A 14,978-nucleotide genomic window follows, 5' to 3' on the forward strand; every position below is an offset into this window, starting at 1 on the left:
GATTAAACAAGTCCTTGTTTCTGTATTACTTGCAATCACTCGACAGGTACCGAGTAGTTGCAGTCAGCTAAATAAGGGATAAGTAAATGTCTCTTGCCACAGCTCGCTCTCTGGTTGCTCCTTCACGACCGCGTGTCACCATATATTCACCTATTAAAATCAATTTATACTTTAATATCTCACATAAAACAAAAAGAAAACAAATTCATTTGCAAGTATATTCAATGTATATATAATCTGTAATATATATCCTGTACATACTATGTATAAAATATATTTAAGCAACACGGATAACAGCAGTATTATAAGTTATGTGAATTAATAGAAGAAAGAATATTAATAGCTGTGGTATTTAAATAATGAAAACAATCACTATAAAAGACTTTAGTATCGATTCTATAACTTGATCCATTCTTCTTCTCTTACACGTACATTATATACAGACAATACTGTGATTTAATGCGTGTAGAGCAATGAATTTTTGGTTGGTATCTATTAGATTTCAACAGCATCGTTTACAGTACATTTAAGGACTAAAATATAACAACCTTATCATAGGCATGCAACTTTCATCAGTTGTTAATGTGCATAACACTAAATGATCATGATTACAATCTTTCTCATTATATGCTTTATCTCCTGAGAATGTAAGTAAACCTCGGATTACTTTCTGACAAGAAGAATCTCAAGCTATACCCCCAAAGTAACGCTCGAATTTGAAATCTAAGCTGACCCATCAGAATCACAAGCTAACTGCTCCAACGAATGGAACAATCATAAAGTAATCCTATACACCCAAATGGGAATAAAGAACACATCGAACCACAATACAAAGCTTTTGTTGTCGTCGTAGACTCCTTCACCAACGAAGGAACCTCACAAATATATTTTCAGAGGGTGCAGTTGCTCACATTTTTCATTTCCCTCCAACTATGAGTTGTCACTAGACATTTAAAACACGAAAAAAGCAATTCATTTACTGAGTACAACGCGTACACACGCATACCCACAAAAACACACAGAGCAGCCACACACACACACACACGCATACACGCACTCACAGCCAATACACGCACTCACACACGCACAAGAGTCATCGCACGGAATTAGAAATTGTCAGTGGTGGAATGATATCACAAAGCAAGGGCCGTTCCCCTCATGCTGGTCGCGAGAGTAATTCCTCCAAGGGCAAAGAAAACTTGGGAAACGGGAACGAAGAGAGAGAAAAACAGTAGACGGGGGAGTTGTGAAGAGAAAGAAAAAAAAATATATATATAGGAAGGAGGCGGACACGGGGGACCGTAGAGATCTGTGCGCAGAGCCAGGAGGGTTTCGAACGGGACATTGCCGTCACAACCGATACAATTTTTCCGTTTCCAACGCAATAAAGTCCTATCGCAAGAGGCGTGATCGGGAAACGTGATACTACTCACTTTCCAACACGCAGTCGTGTCGCAACCAATGCACAACATGGAGTAAGGATTGGTTCGAGGCATTTAAGTGAATTCCCCGTATCCTTATCGCAACGTTAGACGACGTGCCATTAATAGCCAAAAGCCGTCGCTCGAGAGAGTCTCTCCTTCGAAGCTTGTTTGTGAATCTCGGCGCAATTCGCAGGCCACTAAATGCGCGCGTTCGCTCGCTTTGTCTCCCGATGCCTCTTCGCAGCAAGCTAAAACGAAACGTTACCAAATAGCTCTCCCTTTCTTTGTTTCTCTCTCTCACGCGCGGCCGTGTTCGCTCTCGCAGTCTCTTTCTCGCTCTTTGTGTGCAACTTCGCGCTCGAGCGCTCGATATTACTTCAATCCGAGGAACCTACAAGGACGGAGGAGAAACAACGATAACGACGGCGACGGCCGAATGTTTTCATGATGGCGATCCGTATAAACGTTGCAGCCTTTGGGCGGGTATACAACCAACCGCGACACACCGCGGCTACCCGCGACGATGGAGGTTAGGGCGCGGAGTGCTCGGCGATTTCCATTTAACTTGTTGTTTCGCTTCTTCTGGATCGTTCACGGAATGATACGCCACTTTTTAATTGGTTCGTTATTAGTGGGAATATCTTGAATCATTTTCAAACGGTCTCTCCGATGCGAATGTTTCGTTGCTTTGTTACTGTCATTGTCAATTGCCGAATTGCTCGGGAATATATACAATTAATCTCGTACAAGGTAATACGTTAAGAAGATTCCCCGATGACAAACAATTTAACGCACATTTCTATGGAACTGTCTAATAATACTCTAACGTATCATGGCGGTACGCGTTACGCTGCACTTCCCAAGTGAACTACCAGATGTCGCGGCAAGTGCCAGCTACGTAACGCAATAAAATAAAAACTAATGCTCTTTCAAATACGTACGTCGAAGAAACGAGATAAAAGGATTAAGAAAATCGACTTTTCTCCCAAGAATGGGGAAAGCAGATTTTCCTTTGAAAACACACCCGAGCGAACAGCATCTCCTAACCATCCTATGCACGTAATCACATTTTCACTTTCACTATCAACGACCCTCTTTCACGGAAGACACGATGAAATCAATCTTAATTGTACAACGAATATTTATATAGTACTATACATTCGATCTTGTATTCCTCTAAATTGTCTCTCATGGAAATTAGCGTTTTCGTTAACGACTGTCAAACATTGCTTGCCGAGCTTTCAACGAAACACGAGGCGGACTGTCATTAGCGCGAAGGTCGCTTGCAATTAATAAATAATTTACTATGTTCCGCGTAACGTGTCCGCGATTCGGTAAAATCCCATAACGAAAGGGCCGAAGAATGGAACGAACGGGATTTAAATCCGTTACTTCGAAGACCGAGCGAAGTCCCGCGTCGGTAATTGAGAACCGAATTGAACCCGAGCGGAGGAGTGGGGGGAAAATCGCGGGAAAAAATGTGACAGATAAAAGAGAGCTCCCTTTAGTCATCCTTTCGAATCCTTTTCATGATTCACGTTTAATTTCCTGTGCACGTTATCGGAGAAATAATCCTCTTGCGGTTTTATATCCCGATCGATCATTGAAATCGATAAATTCACCGACACGTGGTAACGTCACACCGACGGAGCACGTGGCAATATTTCGCAACGTTGGAAAAACGAATAATCATTTGATACTCGACAACGCGAAATTTAATTATATTAAATTTAATTTAATTTAAAATGTATTTCATTTTATACAGTACGGTTGAGTGGTTTACATGGGAAACGGATAAATCTGAAAATTGATTATAAATTCCGTTCAGTCGGTAACAAGCGAAGACGGTGTTCATCAAACCGGAAGCGTGGAGAATAATCACATATCCTTTTCTGTCGTGATACGACGATGTTTATAGGTACCAAAGAAAATTAACTCGCCATTGACGTACAATTATGAACGATCTTGAGCTCTAATATTAGTCGGCCGTTGAATTGCAATCGTGCAATAAACATGTAACGTCTAGATAGTCGACCATGTATCAAAATTAACAACGCGGTCACGTGACACGAGAAAAAAATTGCTCGTCGCCGATATATATATAATATAAATAGATTAACTTCTTAATTGCGTAACGCTATTTTCCATATATAATTAACCGACCGGCAAGGACAAGTTCGAAACGAATTCGAGCTTTCCAAGTAGACTGAACACATCATTGAGCAGTGTGGTCGATGTGCTCGAGATATCGAAGGATCTCGCGAGAACACGCGGGTTATCAATTGTTTAACGAATTCACAAAAAAAGAAAGGAAAAAAGAAAGAAAAAATACTCGCGCGTGACGAATGACCCAAAACAACTCATTTCCGTAAGCTAGATGATAAAAATGTAACGAACGTTTTCGAACCTACTCGAAATCGTTATCTACTCGACCCGCGGTTTCCAGTCATGTGGTACAGAATCATTCGAACGAAAATTTCAAATTCTCCTACGTGTTTGTTTCGAAGCAAAACAATTAATCAAGATATCGATAAATTTCGAGATTTCTTTCGTTTCGAGTATAAGTGTTCTATCATCGATCGTTAATTACAGTCAGCCCTAATAACGAGTCAAGGGTTTATTTTCTTAGTAACGGAACTGTCGGGACACTCATCGGTGACACACGATGCCCAACATGGCGGTGAACATACACGCAAATACTTGCTTACTTACATTGTTCGGTGAAAAGTAAAAGGTTAAGTGAACGCAAATGGTCTACATAAATTCTCTAGCAGAAAGTAACTAGAACTAGTTCAATCAACATCGCGCGACAGACGGACGGACGGACGACATGCTCTCTCTCGACATACACCGCCGAGACGTACCGAGAAGAACACCATCATCGGTCCCTCGACTCGATTCTAACCGCGATTGTGTTTACATTTGACTCATTCCAAGTGGATAAGAATGACTCGTTCTCGCTTCCCGCTTATTTATCGCTTTTGTTTGGGGCCAGAAGGCAGTCGACCTTATTTCCCCGACCGAGCTAGATCGTGGACAACAAAAATTCTAATTTACGCTCGCAAACAAACAAACGATCACCTGATGCAAGCATGTATAATTTTGAATAATCGAATGGGAACCGGTAACAACGTACGTGGCGTTTCTAACCTTCAGAACCGGAAACGATCCGAGTGATTTCCGGATCGACCGGAGTCGAAGCGTAGATCGACTCGAGATCGTTGAAAATTCATCTTAATCCGTCTAATTCGTGACTCTAATTCATTCTGATTCGTTAAAAATTCATTTTATTCTGTTTATATTTTTCTTTGTCGTTTAGTCTTGAGGTTATTTGCAATTCATCGAACACGGTTGTTTTTACGGAATATAGTTTTATTCGAATTAATTGCACGAGTCCGATTGAAGATAACGAAACAGGTTGTAGTTACAGTTCTTTTTGGGCGGTCGTGTCGAGAGAAATTCAAGGGGAACAACGGAGAAACGATCACCGAGCGGCGCGAAACGATCCGGCGAAAACAATTGTACCGAGGGCCACGCCGAAACTCGCTCGCGATTTGTTTGTTTACCTCGTGCTCGAATTTCACAACCGCCGTGTCCCGCGATTGCGCGTGCAACCTTCGCCAAGTCTAACGGACGAAATTGTGAAACAGCCTGATAGATACGAATCGCGGGAGATAGCGGCGACAATCGTGGAAACCTATTATACGTCGCTTACGGTCATTTTTAGACATTGTACGGCGCGCGGACACGTGGTACGGATATCTTCGGAGAGCATGACGCACTTGCGAACCGCGAATTCCCGATTTCCAATCACATTTCAAACAAGCAATTCTGAAATTCAATTCAGAGTCAAGGAAGATTCATAAAAAAAACCGTTTCAAACCTCAGACACCTTCACACGGACAGCAACGATTTCAAAAGTGAAATTCCAAACTCAACCGAAATCCCAAAAGTCTCTTGAAAATCCTCAGAACAGACACTCCATTTCCCACTGACATTTAACCCCAATCACACCACGTGTTTTTCTAACGAATCGTACCGCGACGTGACTCAGTCGCTTATAATAATAAAATGAACGATTAAAACGTTTTCGTTTATGCCCGATATGGAACAATGAAAAAAATTCAAGTGAAAAGTTGAAATGTCACTCAAAGTCACATCGCGGTCCGATTAGGGTTAAACAAAAATTCCCACGGAAAAAACTGCTTCTAATACGTCAACAGCGGAGCGGGGTACGTCATCCGCGCATGCGCGTGCGTACGAAAGAGCACACGCTACCGACGGTCACAGCAAGATCCCCGAAAGTATCATCGCGCGATATCGAAGTTTATTCTCCGCCGGTAATTGTGTACGCAGCCATTTTACGGCATCGCTGACGGCAGAAGAAAGCGAGGTGTGGCTCGCGGCTCTAATCTACACGGGTACAAGCGTCAACCTGCTAATCGTTTCTATCGCGAGCGGCCGCTCCGCGCGGGAGAGCTTTAAACGCAGCACGTACGCGCGCGCGCGCACGCACGCGAGAGAAGACGTTCAATCGGTGTCATATACACAGAATAGAATAAAATAAAACGCACACACTCTCTGACGACGAAGGGTTACACGCGTTAACCTCGCATCGTTAACAAACAAAGTGTCAGCGGCCATAGTTCGAGATCCGATTGAATAGAACCGACGAGATCGTCGAGTTTATTCCACGGTAGCCGCCTATCATGTGCACGCTCCGTTTTACTGTCCGCAAGACCAACTATAAAGCTTCTCTCGCGTAAGACTTAGAGCTGGTGAGTTACGACCGTCTCTCCATCTGCCGAGAGGAACTGCGTCGGCGAGCGAGTCTAAGCGTCGACGACGACGGAACTAAAGCGATGAAGTCGCGTGTCGATCAAAGTTCGAGACTATTTGAAACGGAGATCCCCATTGACGGTCCCCTGCGAGAGAGACTGCACGCGGTTACGTACGGAGTTGAACCGTTATGTTGTGAAAGTGGTTTAAAGTACCATTCTCATGGATGCCTCTTTAAATCGAGTAGGTAGATTTAAAGCGCCAATCGAAAGGTCCGCGCGTAACGATCATTCTGGGACGCCTTGAGGTGTTCAACGTGGGTTCGGGGAATTCGAGATTGAAGAGTAAAGGTGATTAAGGGTGGGTATTTAGTGAATGGTAATATGTAAAAGGTTAATTATATCGGAGTTTCTGGTGGGTAGATTCGGGTGCAATAAAAGCTAGACGTTATTAGGGTACACACGAAGGGCTGAAGGGAGGGGGTTTAAAAGCAGTGCGGATGTGGGCACACGGAAGGGGGTACGAAAACCTCGGCGGGGCGGAGGGGCGTATAAATGCATAAGTGTGCATTTGCGCTTGAATCGTATCGGCGCTACCGTCGTGCGGACACGGCACACACGCACGTACGGCGCACGCACGCACGCACGCACGCACGCTGGTCGACGAGGAGAGCACGAAGAAACAGGACGGACACCAGAGAGACATGGCTTCCATCCTTGAGACTATACGCACTTGATCAGAAATTGCGTCGTTGTTCCCTTTGTCCCCGCGCAATGCTCGTGCACACGTCTCGCGCGGACATCTTTGTTATCAATGGAAAGGGGACGGGATAAGAGAAGGGAATATATCGTTGGCGAGAGGGAATCGGACAAAGAGGCGGCTAGAACCGTAGGCATTACGCGAAAACTCGTCGGTGAACGATACGCGCGTGTGTGTGTGTGTGTGTGTGCGTGTGCGTGCGTGTGTGTGTACGTGTGTACGCGCGTGTGTGTATGTTTCACCGTGCACGAATTTCACGGATATTAGATAAAAATAGTCGTGATCGAGGAACGGGCGAAACGATTGCGACACTTACCAAGAGCTGTTGCGGTGTAGCAGGGCGCAATATGTCAGCTGACTTGACGTGTGACCGATCGTAATCCTGCACCAATATCCGACATAATTCTTAGCGAAACATTGAGCCCCTCGTTCGCAAATCCAGTCGATCCCGGTTGCTGCTGTGCGACCCGCACTCTCACAAAACACAGATATCGGTTATCTGGTAAACTGTCCCTCGCACGAGAAACTTTCGATTACGAGATAGACAACCAAAGCTGCAGGCACAGGAACAAATACTGCCGATGACTGGTGTAAAGTTAGATCTCTTACTCTCCCCCACTCCATACACAAAGCACTCGGAACCAGGGTCGACAAGCTTCTGCGGGGATCGTGTTGGGCTCGTGTCGTCGGGGCTGCTTGCCGCCAGGCGGCGCCACCTTTCGCCCGAACCGCCCGAGGAACGATTTTTGAAAACGATCGTCTAATGATGCAACATGCCGCAACAATTCGCAACTGTCCCTTTTTCCAGAATTTCTCTTTCGGATCGCATGCTGTTCGTCGGGGAATCGTGTCGTTCGTTTGAACGAATATTTCTTTTACATGAGAATCATATTTCTCATGAATATTATGTTTTTGATCAGAATTTTTTAATCGATTAGAGAATTGTTGCGAAGAATTATACGGAGCCGGGTTATCGGTGCTTCGATCTGCATTTGAAAATATTTCATTGGAGCCGAAAATTGACACGTTTCGTCGTGATTTGGAGGTTACGTTGCCTAAGGGTGGGTTTCTGTTAATGCGACGTCGACCAATCAGGATAGAGGAAATAATTAATTTTGTAATTTTCTGAAACTTGCGTATTTGTGCATGTGTATATTGTTTTTTAATAAATATAATTGGTATATTGATGTATGTTAAGTAACGAGTTAGATTAATTTTGATACTCGTGTTTGCCAATCAAAATGATGATCATCGGTAGGCGTGCAAGGTGCTATCATTGTATTGATACGTCAATGCACGTTACGTTTGCCGCTCAAATTGGTTAGTTAATTTGTTCAAACGTTTCTTAGCGTTTCTTTTTCGCGTTCGACGCAAACAGATGTAAACTTTCCCGACCAAGGCATCCAGAAAAATGACCGGGCTAATTAGCCGCTCAATATTAATGTTCAGCCCGATCGGAAATTCGACGACACGTTTTGACAATGCGGAACATATGTAAGCAAGATTTGAAAATAAAGTGAGAGTGATATAACCACATCGCTTGTTTATGAAAACAATAAACGAATCGAAAAAGATGAACACCCCGCAGTCGAATAAAAAAAAGGGGAGAAATAGAGTGGGCGGTATTAACAGTGATAGTGTCAGCCCCTCGAACGCCGAACCGTTAAACATACAGGAGACATCGAAATTTGTTTTGGTACGAAATTCTGCCATACTTGTTTATAATTTCATTTCCACGATAACTTTTGCTCAATGTACCGTCTGTGCCAGTGGAATATAACATTTCCGCGCTTTAATTATGCTATTTGCTGTTTAGGTGAATCCAATTGGAGAAGACACAAACAAGACATTCAAAATTGGGATCACGGATTCTGTACCAATCATTTCTTTAGAAGAGAATGGATTTGATGATAAAAATATAATACAAAAATGTCACACTGGCCCACCGGAAAAGGACAAAGACGAGAAGAATGTCCTTAGCAGTTTACCTGTTGCAATGGTGAAAGAATTAGACGGATATGAACAACAAGTAGGAGAAGCTGAACCACTTCCCAATTCGTATATTAGGTTCATGGAGCGTAGTGGAGAGGAACTTGATGGTATGCAGAATCTTTGCTTTCCAATTGAAATGGTAATTCCGATATTGATTAAGACTGTTTCAGGTGAAGTTGAGTATGATTTAGATGAAGAAGACACTGCGTGGTTGTCTATAGTAAATGAGAGACGGTCGGCTTCAGGGCTTACTCCACCTTTGGAACCTGATACATTCGAGTTATTAATGGATAGACTGGAGAAAGAATCTTATTTTCAGCAACAAACCAATGGAGGTGGAGGAGTGGCAGCAGATGAAGATGCTGTTTGTTGTATCTGTATGGATGGAGAATGTCAGAACAGCAATGCTATATTATTTTGCGATATGTGTAATTTAGCTGTTCATCAAGATTGTTATGGCGTACCATACATTCCTGAAGGGCAATGGTTGTGCAGAAGGTGCTTGCAAAGCCCTTCTAGGGCTGTTGATTGTGTTTTGTGCCCAAACAGAGGTGGTGCTTTTAAACAAACCGATCGTCCAGCTACATGGGCCCATGTTGTGTGTGCTTTGTGGATACCTGAAGTAAGATTTGCAAATACCGTATTTCTGGAGCCTATAGACAGCATAGAAAGTATACCTGCTGCAAGGTGGAGACTCACGTGCTGTGTGTGTAAACGTAGAGGATCGGGTGCTTGTATTCAGTGCCATAAAAGCAATTGTTATGCTGCATTTCATGTGACTTGTGCACAGCAAGCTGGTCTTTGCATGCGTATGAGGACGGTGCAACCTGCAAACGGAGAACCAATGCTAGTACAGAAAACAGCTTATTGCGAGGCACATACACCCCCCGATTATCAGCCTTCTACCAATCCTGCTGATGCCAGAAGGAGAGCAATTGCAAATAAGAAAAGCTCCTCTGCACCTGTTATATCTATTCCAACCATACCGCCTGAACGGATTAAGGAAATTGCTAGGTAATAATTATAATGTTGCCTTATTCATTTTCAATACCCATACATGTGTATATTACAAATATTTGTAATATCTATCAGTTTAGCTGAAGGATTGCCTAAAAAGAATCAACTGATTCAGCGTCTTATAGCATACTGGACTCTAAAACGTCAGTACAGAAATGGTGTTCCACTTCTTAGAAGGCTCCAGAGTTCACATCCACAATCTAGACCACCGCCACTTGGGGACCATTCCTCGCCACCGCCCGATAGTGAATTACGCGGGGAGTTGTATCGCCAACTCAAGTACTGGCAATGTTTACGCCAGGATTTGGAACGTGCTCGACTACTTTGCGAACTGGTTCGCAAACGTGAGAAATTGAAAAAAGAATTATTCAAAGTGTAAGACGTTTCTTAGCAAAATACAATTGAATTCGTATAGACGATTAAACAAGTGTTCAGAACTTGAAAAGAAAAACTAACTTTATAGGAAGGAGAAGTGTCTTTGGTTCGAATTACGCCCGTTAGAAAGTATTCTGCGCACTTTGCTCGAAGCGATCAAAGCGAAAGACGTGAACGATGTATTTGGCCAGCCAGTAAACACAAAGGAAGTTCCAGACTATCTGGAGATCGTATCGCATCCTATGGATCTTTCTACCATGCAGGTAGTCACCCGCATCGAATAGAAGAAACACGTCTCAAGTTAATGCAAACTATAATTCATCGTTTCTCTTTTCATTGCTCTAGGCTAAAATAGAAAGACAAGAGTACGATACGATTGGCGCTTTCGAAGTGGACTTCAACTTGATGGTCAACAATTGCCTGGCGTATAATCGTAAGGACACCATGTTCTATCGCGCTGGCATTAAAATGAAAGAACAAGGCGGTGCCTTGATAGAGCAAGCTCGCAAGGACTATCCTGAATTGGATCCAGTCAGCGAGTCCGAGCAGACAGGGTCTAAATCCAGGAAGAGGGATCGCACCAACAGAAACCGCGGGGAGGCGGAATTGCAGCTTGGCGAGAAAGAAGTGGGAGGTGGAGGTGTGAACAGGAGGACGGCGGTTCTGTTTACTCGCAAGGCCAGAGCACGCGCGAGTAGGAGTAACCAAATGTTCGCCATGGAGGACGACAGGAAGAAGCAGAGCGATAGTTTCAAAGTTTACAGGTAGGTGTCTACCTTAAAACACTGTTTGATAGTGGTGAATGAAACTAATTCAAAATTACAGAAGCGGAACAATGGACAGTGACGTGGGGGAGGGTGAAAGTCAGTCGTCAAGCTGTAGCAGTTGCTCGACGAGCAGATCTGCCACTCCTGATCTCGACGAGGAGAAACAGAAGCAGGAAGTGAACGAAGCGAAGAAGGAGGTTGAGACCAAGCAGAGTACAACTAGTAACGGTCTAGAAGCTCTGCAATTAGTGTGGGCCAAGTGCCGCGGTTATCCGTGGTATCCAGCCTTAATCATCGACCCCAACACGCCCAGAGGCACTGTGCACAAGGGTGTACCGATACCTGCTCCCCCTGATGACGTATTGGCACTCGCAGTCAATTACAAGGAACCAGTATTTCTCGTTCTCTTCTTCGACACTAAACGAACCTGGTAATTAACACTTTCCTCTCTCACCGGTGCGATTGCCTTCGTTCCAAAAAAAGGCAACTACTCGAGAAATATTGTCGCAGGCAATGGCTGCCAGGCGAGAAGTTGGAAAAACTCGGTGTATCTCAAGAATTGGACGAGGCGAAACTAATCGAATCTCGGAAGCCCGCCGACAGGAAAGCTGTGAAGAAGGCTTACCAGGAGGCGCTTGATTACCGTAAGCAGACACGCAATACAACGTTGAATGCTGGATCAACTAGTTAATTTCTAAAGTTTTCATAGTACGTTAGCTGTAACTAAGTTAGTACAACATTTGTAAGTATGTAAAAAGAGTTTTAACACGATGATGTAACTTATAGACTTACGCTTAAGTCGCACTTTTTCAAAATTCTATTTATAATGTTTTTAAGATGACTGAATAAATCATTGTTTATACGAAGTCCGTTCCTAATACCTCCGTATGTTACACTTCTAAACGTTGCGAGGCTGAAAGGGACGCATGTAAATTGTCAGGTATTCCGGTGCGTTTCGTTATAAAAGAATATGCACGTATATTTTCTTTTTTTTCACATATTTTGTTTACACCGTTTTATAAAATCAGAAGCGTGAGGATCATCCCAGTAGCCCTCGGCGAATTACCCATGCACGTTCCTCGTGGCGCGGGTAATCTCGGTGACTGAAGGCGCATTACTTAGTTTTCTCGCTGAGTTTCAGATTCTTCTCCACGTACTCGGAAAGTTCTTTGGCGTACATATCCAATCGCTGGGTCATCTAAAATAAAAAAGGTCCGCGTGAAGAAACGGCGACAGAGATGACCGATAACAGGAGCAGAATACTAACACGTAGACACCACATATCTTTCATCTGACGACACATGTTCAGATCCAGTTCACAGACGAGAAGACCGTCTTTGGAACGGCTCAGGCCAGGAGTTCTGCTACCATCGGGGGCAGTGATGTAGCTGGATCCATAGAAGTGTCCAAAGTCATGGTGCGCCGGTGCACCGTCTCCGGATGTGAACTCATTAGGGAATATCTCTGTTCCCACTCGGTTGATAGCGCAAGTGTAGTAACTGTTAGCAATGGCGGCGCATCTCGCTTCGATGGGCCACAATGGCTCAGATGTATGACTGGTGGTCGCAGATGGATTGAAAACGATCTGCACAAAAATTCAATACAAAACAATTCAATCATTCTCAATCTTTGTTCGCATGAATGACTAAACGTACCTCGGCACCATGGAGGCCGTACATCATCCAGTTCTGTGGATGATGGCGTCCATAGCAAACAGCGATAGCGATGCGTCCAAAGCAAGTGTCGAACACAGGATGACCCGTGTTGCCCTCCATGTAATAAGTGGACTCGTTGAAGTCGCCCACACGCGGGATATGGTTTTTCCTGTGCTTCCCGATCACCTGCCCGTCCGGGCCGATCACCACCGACGTGTTCCACAAGGTATCTCCGTTCTCGACGTCCCTCTCCAAAATCGGGGAGATGATCACCATCCCATGACGCTGTGCCATCTCAGACATGAGCACGGTCGTCGGCCCGTTCTCCACTTCCTCGGCGAACTCGCACCAAGGATATTTCTCTCTCGTGCAGAACGCGAACGGCATAGCTGTAATTTAGGTATTTCAATCTCAACATAGAACTCATTGAACCAGTGGACGCTGGAGTTAACGATTCAATTTCAAAGGACTTCTACTTCTAGGCGTTCAAGAGAATCATGTATCGGATAAGAATGTCTATGCATTATTAGTCGCCGCTATCGGAGGACGTGAACGCACAGGCCAGCCTTATCTGATCGTCTTTTATTAGTCTAAGACTGATCCACGACCGGCGTGTGTCAGCCGATAAAGGCTGGAACGCGTGTGATTTATCTGTGAAATATACGATTGCGCGTAGAGAGCTGTTCACGTGGCCCGACGCATAATTCAGAGCGTGTGGCAGAAGGCAGAGGTCGCGTGACCCGGGTCGTCTCTGCTTCTAGAATAAACGGCCGGAGGAACCCGGTTGTTCACGCACCCCAGGCCTCCTGGAGGCACAGCACGTTCACGCCACAGGCGGCCGCGTAGTCTACGTATTTTTGGATCTTCTGATGGAGCGCGTTCCTTTGTTTCTGCAAGGGTTCAGTGGTCGGCACCACGATCGAGTTCTGGATCACACCGACGCGGACGATCCTCGGCGGCCGCAGTTGCTCTGTGACCTCGCTGTTCATCGCGTACCCCTGCACATCCAATTCCGTCTTCTCCGTCCATTCCGGAAGCTCCAAGGGCCTGCGAAACATGTTATTTTCAATTACGGGAAGCCTCGGGCGCATCCTGCGAGACACGGACATCTGGATATATTTAAAACACGTGCGCTTGGCTTCCCACCAAAATATGAATATTTAGAGCAAACGAACAAAGTGTTGCTCGCCGCTCGGCGCGCGTTTATAGGACGTCTATACTTATACTTTTATTCTCGTATCGCGGGATTCTCGTCTAAATTGTCCAATTAGCATCTCTGTTGCTTGGCGCCGCGCACCAGGTCCAAAAATATTTTGTGGAATTATTTCCGTAGACGTTGACATTGACGCCAATGCTCGCACAAAGCAATTCCGCGGGGACGAGTGTACAGGTCTCGTTTAATTGTGACGCAGCAAATAAAGGATAGAACTTACTGTAATTCGCGTCCGTATAAGAGACGCTTCACCTCGGACAGTTCCTTTTCAGGCAGGTTCTTCTCCAGAATGTCTTCGAGGGTTTGGTTGAACATCGTCTTCTGCATATTGTTCCCTATGGTGCGGCCGAATACGTTTGATTAAGGTTATGAAGAGCGTACGTGGTTCCGGTGACGGTTACGTCGCAGACACGAGAGGATTAATGCGGAGAGACGGATTTTACCGAATATATACCAGCGGCAGATGTAAACACAGAGCAACAGTAGTTTAATCTTTGCTGTATAAATAGTCTCTCCTGATAGGATAATTGGTCCCCATTAATCAAACCGTTGTATCGTCGAAATATCCACGTATCTTACCTGCCTCGATAACTTTGACCTGTAGATACCATGGCCTTAGGTGCTCTTTTTGTGCAGAGATAAATGGAGCACCTATGTTATCCGGGGAGATATGTTTACAACATTTCTCTGTGGAATTGTTTCCAGGTGATTTTGCCTGTGGTGGAATTAAAGAATTTAATATTTTTAGTTTTTAGTGTAATATTTGATATTGAGACATTGTTGGGACGAATGTGGAATAAATAATAATATTGATAATGTGTGATTATGTTATTCGAGTGTGCAGTTGTTTGTTACTTTTATCGTTGAGTCAATACAGACGAATAATGTCGAGTATCGCCTAGTTTTATATATTGAAGAATAAAAAGCGCGGAATTTTTTCAAATGTTAATCGATTGTTGTCGAGATACGTAATTGTACTGAGATCGATAATAGTCGA

At 44.3% G+C, this 14,978-nt stretch overlaps 3 protein-coding genes across 13 annotated transcripts in view; 1 reads left to right on the forward strand and 2 right to left on the reverse strand.

The window, feature by feature from the left end:
• Positions 1–7,601, reverse strand: part of drn (zinc finger AN1-type doctor no) — an 11,156-nt gene extending 3,555 nt beyond the window's left edge. The window contains exons 1-3 of one of the 6 annotated variants that reach the window (XM_031973876.2): positions 7,279–7,601; positions 1,434–1,672; positions 1–150 (exon numbers count right to left, since the gene is read on the reverse strand). The exon at positions 1–150 is cut by the window's left edge and continues 315 nt beyond it. The gene's annotated coding sequence lies outside the window, so the exon portion shown is untranslated. Of the gene's footprint in view, positions 151–911; positions 1,336–1,433; positions 2,244–5,307; positions 5,630–7,278 lie in introns of those variants that run through there. The other 5 variants (XM_031973877.2, XM_031973874.2, XM_031973878.2 and 2 more) reach the window with 5 other exon arrangements.
• Positions 7,602–7,716: 115 nt separating this feature from the next.
• Br140 (bromodomain-containing protein 140) lies at positions 7,717–11,979 on the forward strand. Of its 2 annotated transcripts, none has more exons than XM_031973850.2 (8): positions 7,717–8,658; positions 8,779–9,061; positions 9,125–9,968; positions 10,047–10,346; positions 10,435–10,609; positions 10,692–11,110; positions 11,172–11,543; positions 11,624–11,979. In XM_031973850.2, the coding sequence occupies exons 1-8, from the start codon at positions 8,509–8,511 to the stop codon at positions 11,802–11,804; spliced, it is 2,724 nt and encodes a 907-aa protein (XP_031829710.1). In that variant the 5' UTR covers positions 7,717–8,508; the 3' UTR covers positions 11,805–11,979. The 2 variants fall into 2 exon arrangements, with proteins under 2 accessions (XP_031829710.1, XP_031829711.1); XM_031973851.2 differs by having other exon boundaries at positions 9,131–9,968.
• A 99-nt stretch (positions 11,980–12,078) lies between these two features.
• Positions 12,079–14,950, reverse strand: pyd3 (beta-ureidopropionase pyd3). 5 transcript variants are annotated; one of them, XM_031973858.2, is made up of 7 exons: positions 14,837–14,950; positions 14,565–14,696; positions 14,202–14,316; positions 13,565–13,815; positions 12,769–13,157; positions 12,381–12,698; positions 12,079–12,311 (listed from the first exon to the last, which is right to left on the reverse strand). In XM_031973858.2, the coding sequence occupies exons 2-7, from the start codon at positions 14,590–14,592 to the stop codon at positions 12,228–12,230; spliced, it is 1,185 nt and encodes a 394-aa protein (XP_031829718.1). In that variant the 5' UTR covers positions 14,593–14,696; positions 14,837–14,950; the 3' UTR covers positions 12,079–12,227. The 5 variants fall into 5 exon arrangements, with proteins under 5 accessions (XP_031829718.1, XP_031829717.1, XP_031829720.1 ...); XM_031973857.2 differs by lacking the exon at positions 14,837–14,950 and having other exon boundaries at positions 14,565–14,749; XM_031973860.2 differs by lacking the exon at positions 14,837–14,950 and having other exon boundaries at positions 14,561–14,701.
• Between the last annotated feature and the right edge of the window lie 28 nt (positions 14,951–14,978).

The sequence above is a fragment of the Nomia melanderi genome, chromosome 2, assembly GCF_051020985.1.
Source record: "Nomia melanderi isolate GNS246 chromosome 2, iyNomMela1, whole genome shotgun sequence".
In the NCBI taxonomy this organism is placed as follows: Eukaryota; Metazoa; Arthropoda; class Insecta; order Hymenoptera; family Halictidae; genus Nomia; species Nomia melanderi.

Excerpts from the sequence above, each read along its gene's own strand:
- Br140 (XM_031973850.2), top strand. The coding sequence starts at position 8,509 with ATGAAAACAATAAACGAATCGAAAAAGATGAACACCCCGCAGTCGAAT. Across the intron at positions 9,062-9,124 it reads TAGTGGAGAGGAACTTGATG|GTGAAGTTGAGTATGATTTA; the intron begins GTATGCAGAATC and ends AGACTGTTTCAG. Across the intron at positions 10,610-10,691 it reads TGGATCTTTCTACCATGCAG|GCTAAAATAGAAAGACAAGA; the intron begins GTAGTCACCCGC and ends TCATTGCTCTAG.
- pyd3 (XM_031973858.2), bottom strand. The coding sequence starts at position 14,592 with ATGGTATCTACAGGTCAAAGTTATCGAG. Across the intron at positions 13,816-14,201 it reads TTATACGGACGCGAATTACA|GCCCTTGGAGCTTCCGGAAT; the intron begins GTAAGTTCTATC and ends CATGTTTCGCAG. Across the intron at positions 13,158-13,564 it reads GTGCCTCCAGGAGGCCTGGG|CTATGCCGTTCGCGTTCTGC; the intron begins GTGCGTGAACAA and ends CCTAAATTACAG.